Here is a 19,417-nt window from a genome sequence, read left to right as displayed (position 1 = left end):
GGGCCATGGGAATTTGCTGTGGTAACTCTGACGTTTGCTATTGTACAAGAGTTTCCCATGACCTACGCCTGAGAGCTACGGGAATTGAACTACTGTCTGCAGTCACTGGGCCTCGGTTCCCCTGGGTGGGGGGCTTAGACGGGGCAGAGACAGGCCAGAGAGTGGGCTAGAGGCTGGAGCAGAGACTTTGCACATCTGGGTTCCCTGCCTCCACCCCAACCCTCTGAGCTCCAGCACCTCTAATGCCACCCCAAACAAAAATCAAACGAGTGGTGATGGGGGAATGTCAGAATGTCCCTGCAGCTGGTCTCCTGAGGTCACATCGGAGGTGTCTGTTCTGGCTCCTCAGGGTGGCAGCCCGCTGTGACGCAAAGTGACAAGAAGCTACCTGGAAAGGGCCCGGCTGTTCCCATAGCCCGGATAAGGTACTGCCTACCTTGGGTGGCCTCGGCAGCCGGCCAGCCAGCAGCCACTGGCCACTGGATCAGATTCAAAGCCAGCAGGGACCTGCCAGCCCAGAGGAAGGTTAAAATGTGTCCTGGCCCCTCTTAAGTCTGCCCCTGCAGGAACGCCATCCTGGCCCCTCTTAAGTCTGCCCCTGCAGGAACGCCAGCCCAGAGGAAGGTTAAAATGTGTCCTGGCCCCTCTTAAGTCTGCCCCTGCAAACTTGCCATCACGTAAGGGTGGGGGGCCACAGACGCAGGATAGATGCCCATTTTGCAGGAGAGTCGGGCCAGCGCCGCTGCCCCTGCCGCCAGGTCCCTTGGCAGGGTCACGAGCAGGCCACTGTTCTGGGGAGGGGGGTTTTCTGTGTCCCCGACCCGGGTGCTCCGGGAGGTCAGGGCTGCATCCTCCTCTACCTGTGTGATGGCCCAGGTGCGCGGGGTCCAAGGGGGTCCTGGGGACTGGACCAGTAAGTGCGTGTGCGTGTGCGTGTGCGTGTGCGTGGGTAGGGGGGACTGACTCCGCAGGTGTGTGTGTGCGTGGGGGGGACAGCGCATCCGGGTGCCGGGACCCGCTGCCCCCTCCCACCCGCCGCTACCCCCGCGCGCCCGCGACCCGGCGGGGCTGGGGGGCGCGGGGCGGGGCGCGCCGGGCGCGCACGTGACGGCCCGGGCCCCGGGAGCGGCGCGCGCGCTGCACATTCTGTCCTGGCGGCGGCGCCACCACCTGCGGCCGCGCTCGGCCCGAACATGGCGACACGGAGCAGCAGGAGGGAGTCGCGGCTCCGCGTCCGGGGGGCCCGGGGGGCGCCGCCGCGGCCGCCGCTGCTGCCGCCGCTGCCGCCGCTGCTGCCGCTGCTGCTGCTGCTGCTGCTGCTGGAGCTGCCCGCGCCGGGCGCTGCGGGCAGCGGGGGCCGCGCGCCCACACTGGCCGGCGGCCACGCGCCCCGGCCCCAGGACCGCGGCTTCCGCGTGCTGCGTGGAGACCCGCGCGGGGACAGTCGCGCCGCGCCGCTGCGGAGCCGCCGGAGCGCTGCCCTGCCGCCGCAGCCCATCCAGGTGTACGGACAGGTGAGCCCGCGCCGCAGCCCGCGCGCCCCGACGCTTGTTGTCGTGCTCCTGCGCCGCCCGCCCGCCCGCGCGCGCCACCTCCTCCCGGCTGGCACCGTCCTGCCCTGCCCTCCTGCCCGGCCGAGCCCGCGCCTTGCAGGTGACCGGCCGGCGGCCGGGCGCAGCGCGAGCAACCCCGCAGCCCCCCGCAGCCCCCTTTTCCTCCCCGCGGCGCGTGCCTGCGCCCCCGGCCCCGGGCCCCGCAGGTACCAGCCGCCCTCCCGCGAGCGGCGCGGCAGCTTCTTGGTTTTCACGTGCGGTTCAACGAACGGGCTTTATTTCCCTCCTGCGAGAACAGCCGTAGCACCGGCGGGGCGGGCACGGGAGGGGCTTTCCACGCGCAGCGTGTTTTAAACCCCAGTTCAGGTGGGCAGACTTGGCATCTGTTCGGAGCAAGGTGTGTGCCGTGCGTGTGTGTTGTGTGTGTGCGCGCGCGCGCGCGCACACATGCGCGGGCACTGGATTGTTTTTTGGTGCGTGTGTGTGTGTGTGTGTGTGTGTGTGTGTGTGTAGGGGGGGAGATGGTGCAGGTGTGAGATTCCATCCGTTGCCCCCCACCCCCTCCAAGATACGGACTTTATTTTGGACGGGAATTATTCCTCATGGCACCTGGGGATCCGGAAGCCTGCAGGAATCTGGTGGGCAATATTATTCAGCCAGTGATTTATTTCTACCCAGGCAATGGGGTTTATTAGATCATAAGTAACATGGATTTCACTTTTATGGCCAGACTTACTGCTCTGAAATTGCAAAACCGAGTTTGTGGCTTAGTATCAGCCTTGGCAAAATTAATTTGACGGTGATACCGCCTCGTGAGACTTCCAGCCCTGCAGTTCAGATTGGCATCAGCAAAACTGGAAGGTCGGGGGTGGGGAGGGGGGGACGACACCAGGACACCGGCAGGCCCGGGATACACTCCGTTCTGGAGTCCCAATGCTCCCGCTGCAAGCAGGGAGGATGGATCCAAGTTCTGCTTCTTTCCCCTGATTTTCCTCTGACCCTTTCTTCAGGAAATAAGTAAGAATTCGACGCTGACCCCGCGGAGCCAGGAAGGGCCCTATAAACCATCTCGCCCCATTGTGTGCTTGGCTGATGAGCAGAACAGAAGCGGGCAGGGGAGACAGAGCTGCCCAGAGTCACTGTGTGGCGCCGAGTGCCTGCCCTTTCCCGGCCATCTGCAGTGTCCTGGTGACCTTTGGGTGTTCGCAGGACTGTCCCGTCTTGAGATAAAACCTCTTCAGTGATGCTCAGTGACAGTAAATCATATCGATGGCCATCAAGCGGGCTGGGAGACTTTGTCTTCCTCCCGCCCCTGGACCCTGGGCACGAAACTCTCGGAGACCATGGCCTGTTGGGGTTCCCGTGGGGGGTGCTCCCCAAGCCTCATCGGTGACTTCGCTTTTGTATTGTGGACAGGAGCCCGTGAGGGTCCGCCTGTGAGCGCACAGTAGTCTACTAGAATGCTGGGTGAGGGTGGAGTGGGTGAGTGGGGGGAAGAACAGGAGACCCCTCCCGCCTTCTCCATCAGCTGTGGCCCTGAACCCCTCTCTGTGGGCTGGGGGTAGGGAGGGGTAGAGTTGCCTCTCAGCAGGCCTTGGTTCCCAGGAACGGCCTCCTGGTCTCTGTTATGGCCTTTTCTTCCTCAGGGTGCAGAGCGTACCTGGAGTTTTGGTGCATGTTAGACAACCTGCGTTCTCTCTGGGGGGGCCCCCTCACCCTCAATGCCTCCAGCTTTTACTCCAGGAAACCAGTCAGGCCGAGTCTAGTGCAGTAGGAGGCTGGAGAACTAACAGCAGAGCCCACCATGAGGTCTGACACCCCCAGCACCTCCCCCAAAGTGGGGGTGTAGAGCTCTTGGAGGCAGCTCTGAATTGCTAAGGATTTGAGTGGGGGGAGAAGAAAGAACTTCCTGGCGGGGGCGGAGGATAGCACAGCAGGGAGGGTGCTTGCCTTGCACACGGTCAACCCAAGTTCCATCTCCGGCGTCCCAGAGGGTCCCCCCGAGCACCACCAGGAGTGATTCCTGAGTGCAGGGCCAGGAGTAATCTCTGAGCATGGCTGGGTGTGACCCCAAACCATCCTCTGTTAAAAAAAAAAAGAAGAACTTCTTGGCACAGGGCGTTTTGTTCTCTGCCCCTTGGCACTGCAGGGATCGGTAGCCGGGAGCACTCCTGTAAGTCCTCGCTGTGTGGGTCACCTTGGAGCACAGGACCATTAGTCTCTGTCCCGGGTCAGCCCTGGCTGAGACGGCCCCGCTGGGTCCGAGCAGCGCTGCCTGCTATCCACAGTGTGAGCGCGCCCTCTCCGTCCATCCTCCGTCCATCCTCCGTCTGTTCTGCTCACGACCCTGAGCCTGGTTTCACTCTGCGTGCCTCCCTCTTGAACTGTGTAACGTTCTTACCAAGAGCGCCTTAGTTGGAGTGTGGTTCCCCTTGGAGAGGGGTGTGCAGGTGGGAGGGGAGAAGAGTTCAGCGCCCCCCCCCCCTTTTCTGACAGTTTGCTCTTTTCATACAGAAAAACAAGTAAAAAAGTATTGGAAACCCCCTTCTGGCAGTGCTTGGGGACCGTCAGGGCCACAGCCAGAGAGACTGGGGGTGGGAATCCCACACACCCCATGCTCTCAGGAGGGGCTGAAGTTCACAGTGGGAGACCAGGACTGCAAAGTGCTCAGGACCCCCTCACGGAAGCTGGGAAGCATGGGAGGCAATAAACCAGCCGGGCGGCCAGCGGAGATGGGTGATAAGGGGCGAGCAGCTCTCTGTCCCTCCCTCCCTGCCCTCTGCTCTGTGAGCTTGCGGGGGGTAGCTGGCAGTGTGGATGCGGTGCCTGGCTCCGGAGCACTGGGTCCCCGTCTGCTGGGCCTCTCTGCCCTATCACGCAGGCCCACCCACCCGAGCTCCAGTGTGGGGGCCTGGTTCCCACCACGGTTCCCGAGGGTTCTGATCAAGAGCGTGAAATGGGACGTTGGTGGTCACCGCTGTTGGCTGTCCACCTCGGGACTTTGCTGCTTTCATTCCAGCTTTAGAAGTTCAAGGCTCCCCGCCCCAGTCCTCATGTGCCAGACCCACCCGTGCCTCTGCCCACCCTTTCTCTGGACTCATTGCCTCTTTGCCTGGAAAATTCTCCTTTCTCTGTCTCCAGCTGGTCAGGAGCCCACCTGCTGTCCAGTTTGATGTCCTGGCCAGGGGGAGGATCTCCCACCCTGTGCCAGGGCTGTCTCTGCCCCCTTTCCTCCCCAAGGCCCGGATCTTCGTCCTGGCCACTGCGGACGTGGAGTTGGTGGTCAGGCCCACACTTTAGAGGAGAGACCTTCGTTCCTTCTCTCTGAGGGTCCCTGCACTGTTTGGGGCTACTCTCGCTCCTGGACATGCTGGGGCTCGAACCTGGACCTCTCGCATGCAAAGCCTGCTGAGCTCTTGTCGACCTCTGGTTTTTAACTAAATATTTCTTGTTTTTAAACTTTTGGCCTGTACACACTCAGGGGCTACGCCTGGCTCTGTATTTGGGGATATTCCCAGGGCTACTTAGGGACCCCAGCAGTGCCAGGATCCGAACCAGGGTCCCGGCCTGCAAGAGAGGCAGGTGCCTTAACCTTGCTGTCTCCAGCACCCCCTGGGGTCACTGTGAATGAGGGCCAGGGATTCTGTTGGACAGGATTCTCTCTCTTTCATTTTTCATTTTTATTTCTCGGAGTGCTAGGATTGAACCCAGGACCCCTCCCAAGCAAGGCAGGGGCCCTCCAGCTGAGCCGCCTCCCGGGCCACCCCAGGACTCTCCCTTTTCGACCCCATGATAATGCTGACAGCATTGTTCGGGGGAGAAAAAAAATCCTCTGGAACGAAGCTCAAAGCCTAACAGGACAGACAGGTTATTTTCCTGCCAGTGAACTCCCTATTCATAACGCCGCTGTTTTCAGAGACCTGGGAGTATTCAGTGTCCTGATTTGAGGCTGAAAATAAAGTGTCTGTTACAACACAGGCCTCCCCTCTGGGGAGCTTGGGGGGGGTTGGCGGGGGGAGCAGACCATTCTCCCATCTGGAGAGCCGGACAGAGCCCGTTTGACTCCAGACTCTGGCTTGGCAGAGCCAGAGTGAGTGAGGGCAGACGCTGGAGTCTGGCGGTTTCCAGCAGGTAGGATGGCCAAGCATCTCTGCGTCCCTCTTGGCGTCCCGTCGGGGACTCATGGTCTGCATGCTGTATTGGGTGCTCTGACTGCGAGTCGGAAAAACTTGCAGGTGTCACTCAGCCTCTGTGACAATGAGCAAAGTCGGCTCTTTGCTCAGTCGGACACTCTTTCAGCCTGGTCAGTGCCCGTGTGTGTGTCTGGAGAAGGCCAGAGGGAAAAAGGAGGCAGGAGAAAGACAGGGATGTGAGGAGATGCCAGCTGTCCTCTGGTTGGCTTACCCTCGGGGGTGGAGGGAGGCGTGGGGGAGAAGAACGTTTGAAAAAACATTTGCAGGGCTGGAGAGATAGTTCAGGGGTTAAGGCGCTTGCCTTGCGTGTGGCCGACCCTGTTCAGTACCCTGCCTGCAACCCCCCCAGATGGTCTCCCCCACATCCCCAAGCACAGCCAGGAGTCATTCCTGAGCACTGCCAGATGTTGCCCACCTCACCTCCCAAAACAGAAATAATGTTTGCACAAAGGAGTGGAGAGTGAGAAGAAATATCGCTACCCCCCTCTTCATTCTCCTGTTCTCCCAGGGTCCCTTCCCTGTCAGGGTCCACCTCCCCCCCCCTTTTTTTTTAAAAAATGCTTCCAGAAACTTCCTGAAACTTGAAATGAGTGGCTTTCTGTTACCCAGCACTCCAGATATCCTGAATAATGAGATTAGCTCCGAGACACACGCGTAGGACATTAGGACTCAGGAGGAGGGGAGGGAGAGAAGTGTCTGGGTATCAAAGAAATTGGGAGTCAAGGATGTGTCCCCACTGAGAGATCCACACTCCCACGTGGTCTGTCGGGAGGCCCGGGGTTGGCCCTGGGCACTTGGCTGGCCCCGCGGCACCCAAGAATGGGGCCAGGCCCCTCAAGCTCCTGTGTGTGGCCCCCACACAATGACAAGAAAAAAACAATAAGAAGAAAAGGTACTTCTCCTGCACACCAGTGGAAGAAAATTGGATTTCAGAGCTTCTTGGTGGGCTTGGAGGGCTGCATGGGGCGGGGTGGGGGGGCTCGAGCGAGCAGGGTTCTGTAGCATGCCTGGCATCGGGGAACGGGCCAGGGAGCAGCTTCGGGACTTGGAGAGACCAGATGGGGCCCAGAGCAAGGGGTGAGGCACCGGAAGTAGCTGATGCTTTACAGTTCCACGATGTAGACTCTACCCTCTATTCCATCCAAAAGAAAGGGGGAGGCTGGAGTGACCATCTTTTATGTAGGGTGCTTGCCCTGCACCTGGCTGACCCCGGTTTAATCCTCAGCACCACATACGGTCCCCTGAGCACCGCCAGGAGTGCTCCTTGAGCGCGGAGCCAGGAGTTGGCCCTGGGCACTGCCCGGTGTGGCCCATCTCCTCCACCCGCTAGGGAGAGCGGAGAGACGGTGGGTCTGGGTTTTAACTCGCCTTCTTCTGAGACTGCTGTCTTGATGGTCTGTGAGAGGGAGTTAATGGCATGCTTAATAAATTGCTTTGAGATCTAGAATCCAGTCGGCAGATCTTACGGCAGCTGACACCCGAAAGCAGAGGATGGAGCTTGCAGGAACAGTTCCCCGCGTTTGGGTCTGTTCCTCCTCCTCCTCCTCCTCCTCCGACAGCCATCTTTGTCATGTCATTGTTCACGGCCAGGACAGAGATGGACGGTGCCTGGCTCTGCACTGGGCACGCTCACGGCCAGGCAGGAGGACACGCTCAGCCGCTGGAGAGCAGGTGATTTAAAAACCAACCTGTTTTATATTTAGCCCGCCTTTTTTTTTTTAATTTTCGAAAGTGTCAGTTTACCTTCCGAATTAAATTTTCTTAGGCAAATATTAAAATGAGTTTGCATTCTTTGAGCAGCTGGTATGTGAAATGACTGGCATAAATGTGTTCAGGGAAAGCCAGCTTGGAGCTGAGAAATTTTGACACGAATTCCGAGGTAGGAAGTTGGGAATGGTCCGCAAGCAGGAACCTTCTGCCTGGGCCCTTTTTGCTCAGGCTTGGTTGGGATGGGGACCTGGCGGTCACTCCTTAGCCGTGGGGGTATTGGAAGGTGGTCACGCTGCAGGGCTGGGCTTTCTCTTTGTTGACCAGCAGACCCTTTCCCTGGGCTGCCCGAGGTAGGTGGGGTCCCGTGAGCCTGGGCTTTGTCAGTCTGGCCACGTAGATGCAAAAATCAATTTCCCCCAGTTTAAGATGAACCGCAGTTAATTTCGACCTAATTTATTGGTTTATCGACCTGTGAACCTTGGGCCTTCGAAGAAGTGGCTGATGCGGCTATAAATCAGGGGGGCCCTCTGGGTGCAGCTGCAGCTCTGGTGAGACCCCACCCCCTGAAGGGGGATCTTACTGCCCCATGGACACCGCCCTGAGCTCCGTGCTGCGGTCCCCAGGAACGCTGGGTCTCCGAAGAGCCCTGATGCAGAAAGGATGCCAGAAAGACAACATATTGCCCCCTATTGGTTCCTGGCGTGTGATCATCAATTCCATGACAGGGGCGCGGGGGTGGACTTGGCAGGTGTCAGGACCTGAGTTCCAGCCCAGCCCCCACCCCCATTACGGCTCCCTCCCACCCCCCTGCAACCCAGGACTGTAAGGTGGCCCTTGTGAACCCCAGCTCTGGGCCAGAGCATGGACCTACTGATCTGGCCCAGTAGTGTCACTGGGAGTAGTTCCGGGTCCCTTCAGAAGCAACCACAACCCCCGATTCCCCTAAAGGAACAACTGAGACACACACCCCTCCCCCCCACAACTGTCTGACTCTTCAGAAAGGGCCTGTTTGTCTGGCCTGGCCACGGGTCGTCTCACACGCCTTCCCCCTGCTGCCATGCGGCCCTTGGCTGCTGTCCAAGGGAGCACTGTGACTCTCCTGGCTTGGGGACCCTCCTTCCCCCAGGGGTCACAGCCCCGCAACCCCAGGAGAGGAGTCACAGCGCAGATGCCTGGCTCTAGGTTCACGCCGGGCGGGAGCTCGGGAGGAGCCCTGTGATGAAATCCCCATGGTTTAGTTTTGTTTTGGGGGCCACACCGGGCAGGCTCAGGGCTTCCTCCCGGCTCTGTGCTCAAGGACTCTTCCATCAGGGTTCAGGGTGCCAGGGATCGAACTGGGGCTGACCGTGGGCCAGCCGGTTTCTTCCTGCAGTGAGAAAACAGGGGCTCCTTGCAGGGTCCCCTTCGGAGGACGCTGGGCTCCATCTCTCAGTGCTCGGGGCTAGAGGCTGGCGGACCCCGATGGCGGACCTTGGAGAGGCCCATGGAGGTGCCGGTGGACCCTCCCCTGCCCACCCTCCCTGCCATGTCCTCCAGGGAGTGCCTCTGCTTTTCCTCCCGGCCACCCGAGACGGCCTGAGGACAGGCCCCTGGGGCGTGTGGCCGGCCTTGCCTGCCCTCCCTTCTGGGCAGCCCTATAGCTTAGCATGCCTTTGCTGCCTGCTCTTGGCTGGGGCCGCCCGGTCCCTTCAGGATGATTTATCTGCAGTCCCCTGAATTAGATTAAAAACACGCTCTGTGCTCTCGGGAAGGCTGGCTGATGTGATCGTGTCCGACTCTGAGTGGCAGACAAGGGCACGAGGGCCATGTCGGGGTGACCAGCGGGGGTCAGAGCTGGGGAGGGGCCAGTTCATTCTTCCTCCCGACCCTCCCCAGTGATATGAAAAATAGAAAGGAGGTAACGAGAATCGATTCCTTTCTTCAGGAAGCCGCTCTCTGCTTGGGTTGTTTTGTGTTTGCTAGGCTCAGGGCTCATTCCTGACTCTGTGCTCGGGGCTCACTCCTGGTTCTGTGCTCAGGGCACTCTCTTGGCAGTGCTCGGGGGACCCTGTGGGGTGTTGGAGATGGGACCCAGGTTGGGCGTGAGCAAGGGAAGTGTCTTACCCCCCCGCCCCCGACCTGCTCGTTGAGTAGAAAGCGGGTCCCTAGTCTCCAGACTGAAGGGGACCTGGGTGCAGGTCCTTGAGGTGAGGGTGGTTTGCAGGTTTGCTGGGGGAATGGGGGGGGGACTCCCGGATTTGTAATGTTAGTGGGCACAGAGGTCAGATCCCTCCTTCTTGGATGTGTTGGGAGCTAGATACGGTCCTGCTGAAAATTGAAGTGAAAAGAGCAGCTTTCTGGTGCAGTCCTTGACTTGCGGGTCCGGCTTAGCGTGGCTCTGTGAAAAGGCTCCCTGGTGCCCTCCGCCCAGCACCAGCACCTCGATTCCAAGATCAACGCCGTCCTAGCACCAGAAAGCACCTCTGTCTGTTCTCTCCTGCCGGGGATGCCCTGGCTTTGCATGGGGCCGAGGAGTTAGTTCCTTTATTCTTCATGGGTGCTCAGGGCTGGCTCTGCCTTGAGGGGTCCCTTCCGGTGGTGCTGGGGGACCGCATGGGGTGCCAGGGATCGAGCTGCAGAGGCCATGGGCAAGGCAAGGCCATGCCCTGCCCGCTGTCCTTTTCTCCAGCTCCTGCTTTTTTTTTTTTTTTGCTCGTTAATTTACTTTACAATCCACCTAGGAGGGAAACAGTGGGCGATTGTCTTTCCCTTCCTGGCTTGTGTTGCTGAGCTTGGTCACCGTGGGGACTCTCCATTTGCGCCCCAGGGCCTGGTGTGGTCTTAATCTCATGACGGAGAAGCATCCTGTGGCACGCACACCCCAGGGCTTCCTCCTCTCAGCCGGGGATGAGCGTCTTGGGTCATGCCCTCCTTGCACGCAGAGGTGCAGAATCCTTTCGAATCCATGTTTTCATGTCCTTCAGACGAGTGTCTTGGGACTGTGATGGGAATTGTTTGGGGGTGGGAGCTCACACCCAGAGGTTCTCGGGGACGATGCCCAGCGGTACTGGGCACCGTGGTGGGGGGGGATCCCAGCACAGACCCTGCTGGCTAGTCTTGCACTCATCTCCCCAGATGGGGAGACATTTTCACCCTGAGGAAGTATCTTGCCCAGAAAGGATCTGGGAGGTGGGGTACCGGCTCCTTTCTGGGGAGACTCAGGTGCTGCTGCATGCTGGAGCCGTCTCTGGGGCGGGGGTCTCCCCTCTACTGACCCCTAGGATGCTCTCAGGACAGTTCCTTCCAGGGGCGGGGCTGGCCCCCTGGCTGGGGAGAGAGACCGGGTCTGGGGGGTTGTCTCAGCAGGCAAAGTAGCAGGAGGTGGGGACAGAGGGAAGGAAGGAGTGGGGGGATCGTGCCCCGGACACCAGAGTGTGTGAATGTGGGAAGCCAGAGTCGAGCCAGCCTGGAAACAGGAGCTGGTGCCCCTAGCCCTTAGCCCACCCATCTCTCTCACCCGATGGCGCCAGGACAGATTTGCTCCTAGCCAGTCGGGCCACGTGCCTGTGGGATTTGGCAACGGGAGTGTGCAGGGGCGGTGGTGAGGGAAGGGTTACTGCAGAAACTGGGCCTGGACTTTTTTTTTTTCTCTTTTTTTGGGTTTTGGGCCCTACTTGGCAGTGCTCGAGGGCACTTTTCGGTTCAGTGCTTGGGGGTTGCTCCTGGCAGTGCTTAGGGGACGCTGTGGGGCTGGAGAGTGAAGAAACTGTGTTGCACCAGCTCCCTGGCCCCGCAGTCTTTTATTATAATAATAATTATTAGTGTTATCATCATTGTTGTCGTCATCATCTTGGTGTGCGCCTCCCCCGGCCCCCCCCTTTCCAAGATCTGATTCAGGTCTGGAGTGTACCATGGGGAGAGCGCTGGCCTTGGCACGCGGCCAAGCCAGTTTGGGTTCCATCCCCAGCACCCCATCTGGTCCCCCGGACACTGCCAGGAGTGGTCCCTGAGCACAGAGCCAGGAGTCAGCCCTGCCTGTAACTGTGGGGTGTGGAGTTCAAATGAAAACAAAAACTCCACAAAACAAGAAACAAAAAAAGCAACCAACCCTACATCTGCACAATGGGGTACTATGTAGCTGTTAGAAAAGACAAAGTCACGGAAATTCACATGCAAGTGGTACTACATGGAAAGTATCATGTTAAGCGAAATGAGTCAGAAAGAAAGGGGTAGACATAGAAAGATTGCATTCATCTGGGGAACATAAAGTAACAAAATAGGAGACTAACACCCAAGAATGGCCGAGATTAGTACCAGGAGGTTTACTCCATGGCTTGGAGGCCAACCACACATACTAGGAGAAAAGGGAGCTCAGATAGAGAAGGGAACACCCAATAAAGGTGTTGGGCGGATCCTCCCAGGATGGGAGAAGCATGCTGAAAGTAGACTATAGACCAAACATGATTGTTACCCTTTGCCTCTTTTGCAAACCACAACACCCAATAAGAGAGAGAGAGAACAAAAGGGAATGCCCTGCCACAGAGGCAGGGTGGGTTGGGGGGTTGGGGGGGTGGGACAGATACTGGGATCCGTGGTGGTGGGAAATGGGCACTAGTAGAGGAATGGGTATTTGATCATTGTATAATTGAAACCCAAGCACAAAAATGTCTAAGTCTACAACTGTACCTCATGATGTCTCACTAATAAAAACTAAAAAAAAAAAAAAAAAGCAACCAACCCCAAGGCTGATCTCACCCAGGACTCCTGTGCGTTGCCACTAAGCCCAGCTCTTTGCCTCAAATCTTTAGAGGAGAGAAAATGAGGGGTGGAGCTTGGATTGGGGAGGGCAGGGTGGGGGAAGGAGCTGGGGGGGGGCACAGTGCCCTGTGCCCGGGTAGCACAGGGGGCATCATCTCATTCCTGAGTTCACGCAGCTCCGGGGGCAGGTCCCGTACTCTCTCCCCCCCTGAATTGCCTTTGGGCTTGGCTTGTGGTGCCCAAGCTCAGACTCAGCAGCTGAGCCTTGGGGAGTGAGGCTGGGCCTCCTTGGGCTCGGGGACCAGAGCTCAGCCTTGCGTTCTCCCCGTTGGCAAGGCGTGCCACCGCCTGGTTTTACAGCCGGTGTCTCTTCACGGGGGCCCGTTGTGTGAACAGCGGCTTAGCCGGGTAGAGAGCCATTTGGCGATAACCGACGGAAACCGCGAGGGACCGCGCTCACTGAAGGCTTAAGAGGGAAGCAGGGTGCCCATGTTGGGTGAATGGGTCTTTCTAACCGCGGGGGGATGGCGAGATGGACCAATGGTTTCCTGCTACCGGAGAGTATCTTGGGGCTCAGAAAGGTGACGTGAGGGGTCCAGAGCTGCGCAGTGAGGAGATCATGGCAGCCAAGATTCAAACCAATGCTGACACCTCTCAGAAGAAGGGCTGTGCCCCGTTTGCCTTTGGTGAAAGTCTGGTGTGCTTGCATGCGTGTGTGTGTGTGTGTGTGTGTGTGTGTGTGTGTGTTGGTGGTGGGGGTGGGGTTCCTGGCTATACTGCCCCCTGAATTCTCTCCTTACCCCACCTCCACACCTACTGACTTCCTGTACAGCTGACCTTGAACAACAGGAATTTGAACTGCCTGGGGCCACTAATCTTCATAAAGATTGTCTTGTAAACAGACGCCCTTTGGGTGCTGGAAAGATATTACTGCGGGGAGGGCTGTTGCCTTGCCCTTGGCCCAGGTGCGTTTGGTCCCTGGCACCCCATAGCGTCCCCTGAGTCCTGCCAAGTGTGATCCCTAATCAGCCCTGAGCACTCTGGGTGTGCCCCCCACAGACTGTAGCACTGCCTTCCCGTTGTTCATCGATTTGCTCGAGCGGGCACCACTAATGTCTCACAACAAATTATGAGAACTTGTTAGTGTTTTTGACATATCGAATATATCACGGGTAGCTTGCCAGGCTTTGCCATGCGGGCGAGATACTCCCAGTAGCTTGCCGGGCTCTCCGAGAGGGGTGGAGGAATCGAACTCAGATCGGCAGCATGCAAGGCAAAAGCCCTACCCATAGTGCTATTGAAAGTTGAAGATGTATAAATTTCCAAAATCTACCGTTAATTTACATTACCAATGAGTCGTTGGCATAGAATAAGAGTGTGCTGTTACTCTTAGGGTTTTTTTTCTGTTTCATTTTTACTTTTGTGTCACATCCGGCTATGCTCAAGGTTCAGTTCCAGCTTGGTGCTGGACTTGATCACTCCTGGCTGCACTTGGGGGACTAAATGCAGTGCTGAGCATCCACCCGGTGCCAGCCACATGCAAGGGCCCCCACAAACAACATCAAATAAATAAGCAGGTGCCGTTTTCAGTGTCAGGTACGATGGAGACAGACATCCCGGTGGAATGAAACGGTTTCATCTCTTCCCTTTAGTGTTTTGTTTAGCTGGGTCTACGGCAAGAGCACGACACAGAATACACAGAACATACAGAGAACATAGAACATACATGTTACCCGGCTGTGTCTTCAGTAAGGCTTAGTAGTAACAGCTACTTCTGTTCTCAAGTTGGTTTCCCAGGCTACACGGAACGCTTGGCGGGAGCTTTCCCAGTGGCCGTCAGGGCACCCACCGGCACGCCAAAGGCATTATGCAGTGCCAGGCATGGTGGTCCCCTCTCCCTCCCCCCATGCTGCAGTCTCCCCGGGCCACCTCTACTTTTCCGACTTATTCCAGTGGGACTAGCCCCAAGCCCCTTCTGTCCCCTGGCCCTATCTGACCCTCCTGCATCCCTTCCCCCTAGTCCCTCCTAATCCCATCCCTTTCCCCTAATTTTGCCTCTGTGGGTTTACTCCCCACCCCATGAGCTGGTCGTTTAGCTTCTCTTGGTGGAATTCGTGGATCCCTGTTGGGAGACAGTGCAGTGGTCAGGGCATGCTCAGCACACACCTGACCTGGGCTCCACTCCTTCCCCCTCTCATAGCCCGGAGGTGCCCGAAAGGCCTGGGCTGCAATAGTGCCACCTCCTGGGGTCCCTGCATGGAGCTACCCACTGGCCTGGTTGGCTGCGAGTCACTAGTGGAGCCCACAGGCTTCCTAAGCCCCACTTAGGGACCTCCTCCTCCACCCCACCCACCCCTAAAGAAAGATGATGCCAGGACCTCAGATCTCTAGGGGGCTGCTCTTTCTCCTCCCCCACCGCAGCCCCCCCCCCCCACACACACCTGGCATTGTGCTGCCCTAAGTGCTCATGTTGTTCATTAGAAGGCCGAGAGGGGGCGCTGTTCCTCATGACCCGGCAGAGCCACAGACCGGGACCTTGAAATGGGCTAGCCTGAGACCCTCCCCAGGACCTCACCGTCCTGGCTTGGCTGTGCTGTGGCCGGTCCACCTTAGTGTGTTCTGCCTGCACGCGGCCCCGGCCCCCGCCCTGGCTTGACCGCACTGGACGCCATGTCTGAGTCTCCCTCGGGGCTCTGCCTCCTTGCAGGACGCGGGCATGGGTTCAGCGGGCCTGCGGTCCCTCCTCTTCCCGCTGTCCCTTCTGCCTCTTACCCTCCAACCAGCAGAGTCGGGTGATGACATTCCCCCAGGGAGCTCCTGGAACAGCCAGGCCTGCAGTCTGCTCCACGACAACCCGGGGTGCCCCCCCGGGGAGGGGTGCGTTGGAGTTGCCGGGACCCACCAAAAGGGAAGCTGAGGGTGCGAGCTGACACAAGCTGGCGTTAGCCAGGGGAAGGAGGATGTCGTCACCCTCGTGGTGAAGAGAAAAAGTGTGTGAAACGCGCCCCTTTCCGTCCCCGGGTCACATTCCCTCTGTGTTCTGTTCTGTGAAATGGGCAGGTGGGAGTGTGTTGCCGAGTCCTGGCCGGGTTCTGTGGCTGCAGCCTCTTGAGCTTCAGGAGAAGTCCGAGTTGAACAAGTTCAGAGCAGGGGGGCTTCTTTCTTTCTTTCTTTCTTTCTTTCTTTTTTTTTTTTGCTTTTTGGGTCACACCTGGCGTTGCTCAGGGGTTACTCCTGGCTCTGCACTCAGGAGTTACTCCTGGCGGTGCGCAGGGGACCATATGGGATGCTGGGAATTGAACCCGGTTCGGCCACGTGCAAGGCAAACGCCCTACCCACTGTGCTATCTCTCCAGCCCCCAGTGGGGGGCTTATTTCTTTCTATTTATCTTTTTTAGGGGGTTGGAGGTCACACCTGCTGGTGCTCAGGGATCATCCCTAGTGGTGCTGGGGGGGGACCCCATAGGGTGCTGGGGAATGAATCCAGATCAGCTGCAAGGCAAGTGCCCTCCCCGCTGTAGGATGGTCCTGGCCCCCCCCGCCCACCCCCGCCCCCCGCAGGGATCGTCGACATTTCTCCTCCTCCCCGCAGCCCCTCCTCCCCCACCCCGGGGAGCGCCCAGGGACAGCGATCTTTCTTCGAGTACCCGAGGGCAGGAAACGGCCCGCAGGGTGACCTAATGCCGAGTGTGAGTGTGTGTGGGTTCCTGCACGCGGATGTTTTGGGGGAACCTTGTTATTCTTGGACCTGGGCATCTGTCTTGGTTTTCCACAGGCCGGTCGTGACACCCGGGGATTTAGCGGTCACCCCCGTCCCTGCACTTGAAGGACAGAATATTTGTTTTAAACTTCATGGCAGAGTTTTAAAAATGCTTCTTTGTATTTCGCTGCCAGCGCGGCCGAGAGAGGAAGCAGGCTGCCTTATTTGTCCTGCTGTGTGGGTCCCCAAAGAGGCTGGGGCCGGGGCTGCCCGGAGAACTCAGTTCTCTGCGTGTCAGGACGGCCTGATCTTTGGGTCTGGCCTGTCTTTCTTTGGGGGGGGGTTGGTTTTTCCCTTAGGGGGCCACACCCGATGGTGTTCATGGTTTACTCCCGGCTCTGCACTCAGGGATCACCCCTGGAGGGCTCGGGGGGACCATGTGGGGTGCCAGGGATTGAACCCGGGTCAGCCCTGTGTGAGGCAAATGCCCTACCCACTGTGCTATTGCTCTGGCTTCAGGTCTTTTTATTTTTTTTGAGGGGTGGTCTGGGAGGAGGGGTGAGTTCTAGTGGGGATTCCTGGGGCACTTGTGCTAGTGGCCCCTGGCTGTCCCCGGTACCCCCAGGCCCAGGCTGGATGGAGTAAGGGGAGGCCCTTTGCTACTTCCACTCTGGCTTGCTGGCTCTGTTCCTGTCTCGCCGGGAAAGAGGGGCATTTAGAAATGGTGGGGCTGGAGCTATAGCACAGCGGTAGGGTGTTTGCCTTGCACACGGCCAACTTGGCCGACCTGAGTTCGATTCCTCCGCCCCTCTCGGAGAGCCCAGCAAGCTACCGAGAGTATGTGGCCCGCACGGCAAAGCCTGGCAAGCTACCCGTGACGTATTTGATATGCCAAGCACAGTAACAACAAGTCTTACAACGGAGACATTACTGGGCCCGCTCGAGCAAATCGATGAACAACAGGAGGACAGTGCTACAGTGTTAGCAAAAGCAGGGGCCAGAGCAATAGGACAGCGGGTAGGACACTTGCCTTGCACGTAGCTGACGGGGTTTAATCCCGACACCTTGTATAGTCCCCAGAACCCTTCCCCAAGGAATGCTCCCTGAGCACAGAGCCAGGAGTAACCCCTGAGCATCGCCAGGTGTGGCCCCAAAACCTCAACAAACAAACAAAAGCAGGGGCTGGAGTGATAGTACGGTGGGTAGGATGCTTGCCTGGCATGCGGCTGACCCAGGTTCGATATCCAGCACCCCTGGACAAGCCAGGAGTCATCCCAGAGCACCATCAGGCGTGGGCATCCTCCCCCGCCCCCCGCTCCTCCAAAAAAAACCCACAATAAACAAAAGCAAAAAGGGGTCTGGAGAGATAGTAAGTGGGCAGGGCGCTTGCCTTGTATGCGGCTGACCTGGGTTCGAAACCTGGTACCCCAAAGGGTCCTCCAGACCCTATTAGGAGTGAGCCCTGAGCACTGCTGGGTGTGGTTCCTAAACCAAGACCCACGAAAACCAGAAGCAAGATGAGAGACCGGGGTGCTTTACAGGGCGCTTCCTTTCAAGTGCGTTCTGAGTTTGGGGCTCGCGTGTAATGAGACGCAGGTGTGGGGGCGGAGCAGCAGCGAGCGCTCCCCGCCTTGTCCTCAGCCGCCAGGGGAGCCCCCCTCCTTTCTTGAGGAGCCCGTGGGGAGCTGGGGTAGGGCGCGGCAGGGAGGGGGAGGTGAGGGGCTTTTTCTGAGCCCCCGTGCTTGGCTTTGGGCGTGCCGGGGAGGGCGTTGCAAGCCTTCTGCTCTAACTCTTCTTCATCCTCAGTCTGTCCTGCCCAAGTGTTGGGGGGTTGAAGTGCCCTGAGGGTCTGTTGGGGGTCCTGGGCGGTGTGGCCCCCGCATCCCTGCCAGGAGAGGTTCTCCCCGAGTGTGGCTGAGCGCCCTCCGTGGAGTCTGCAGCCTCTGAGGGCAGTGTGGCCTGACCCGCTTCCCCACAGCGTCCGGCGCTGATGGGACCCCAGAGGCTTTGCTTGTGCCGCGTTTCCGGCTGCAGTGGTTGAACGTTCGCTCCAGAGAACCAGAGGTGGTGGGACGTTCTGTGGCAGGGATGGGGCGCTCACCCCCCACACCCTGATCCCGAGCAGAGAGCCTTGATTGAGGAGGGGGAGAGCGGCTGCGACCCGCGCCCTCAGCCCTGCCCGTCTCTTCCAGGTGAGCCTGAATGACTCCCACAACCAGATGGTGGTCCACTGGGCCGGGGAGAAGAGCAACGTCATCGTGGCCTTGGCCCGGGACAGTCTGGCCTTGGCGCGGCCCAAGAGCAGCGACGTAAGTATCTGCGGTGACTCTATCGCCCTTTTCTCAGCTGTGGGGACTTTCATGCCAGAGAAAATATGGGGTCCTGGGGAGCAGGTGGGGAGCATGATCCAGTAGAGAAGAGGACCTCCCCGCCCCGCCCCTGCCATGGTCTCTCCCCTCTCTGACTGGACACAGGCATGTGGTCCCAGGAGTGGGGGCGGGGTGGGCTCCCGCTCCTATGTCTGCCCCACAGAACGCTGGCAGGGTGCCCTTGGCTGAGCCCGACAGGGGCTCCTTGCCCGCCCCAGGCTGCCCGGCAGACCTGGGTGGTTGAATTGGATTTTCTGGACTTTGTTCCCACGGGGGGATTTTCATGATGTTTCTTCACTGAGGTCCGATGGGGGCAGCATTGCTGGGTCACCCGTGGTGGTGACAGACGTGCCTCCCGGCTCACAGCACTCTCAGCTGGCAAGACACGTGTGGATTCGCACACATCAGACTTACTCCACATATGCACAAACACGTGTATGTGTAACTCAATCCATGTGCACACACAAGCGCACTTGAGCACAAATGTACACGTGAACGTACAGAGAAGCACACACATGAACACATGAGTACATGTGCATGTACACACGAGCACACATGCATGTGCACAGGAGCACACGTGCGCACAAACACATGTATACACATAAAACCACATGCACGCACACAAAAGAACACACGAACATGCCACATGCGTACGCACGAGCACACATGCATGCGTACACACGCATGCGACCGTCAGCACACACGAGCACACACCATGTACCCATGCACACACATGCACTCTGCGCACAACACAATCTCTCCCCTCTTTCTCGGAGCGGGCGGCCCTGTGGGACGTGGTGTCTTGGCTCGGGGTAGAGCTCACGGGGTCACCTGGGTTTAATTTGAACCTGGTGACTGATGCTTGTGTCTGAGAGAAGCTAGGAGGCCGGGGTTCAGTGTGACCGTCCCCCACGCCAGGACCGCTCTGCACCCCCATTCTGGGGCCATCTGGGATGGTCGGTCACTCAGAACTGAGGGACAGTGGGGGAGCATCTCAGGAACAAACTGGTGGACGCTGGCAGTGAGAGGCGGGCCTGGGAAGGAAGATCAGCACTGAAATGAAGACAGTTGGGGCCCGGGGATCATCCCTCGGGGCCTGAGCTGGCCTGTCTGGCTGCGCTTGGGAAGGAATTGACGATGAACCCTGAGCTGTTAT

At 58.6% G+C, this 19,417-nt stretch overlaps 1 protein-coding gene across 1 annotated transcript in view; it reads left to right on the top strand.

The window, feature by feature from the left end:
- Positions 1-1,193: 1,193 nt before the first annotated feature.
- The window catches only part of SORL1 (sortilin related receptor 1), a 74,737-nt gene continuing 56,513 nt past the window's right edge, over positions 1,194-19,417 (top strand). The window contains exons 1-3 of the mRNA XM_056108188.1: positions 1,194-1,232; positions 1,326-1,514; positions 18,085-18,201. Coding sequence (XP_055964163.1) covers positions 1,194-1,232; positions 1,326-1,514; positions 18,085-18,201 — 345 coding nt within the window. The remainder of the gene's footprint in view (positions 1,233-1,325; positions 1,515-18,084; positions 18,202-19,417) is intronic.

The sequence above is a fragment of the Sorex fumeus genome, unplaced genomic scaffold (assembly GCF_029834395.1).
Source record: "Sorex fumeus unplaced genomic scaffold, SorFum_2.1 ptg000198l, whole genome shotgun sequence".
NCBI classification, from domain to species: Eukaryota; Metazoa; Chordata; class Mammalia; order Eulipotyphla; family Soricidae; genus Sorex; species Sorex fumeus.
The sequence above is the reverse complement of the archived record's forward strand: the minus strand, read 5'-3'. Positions and strand labels throughout refer to the sequence as shown.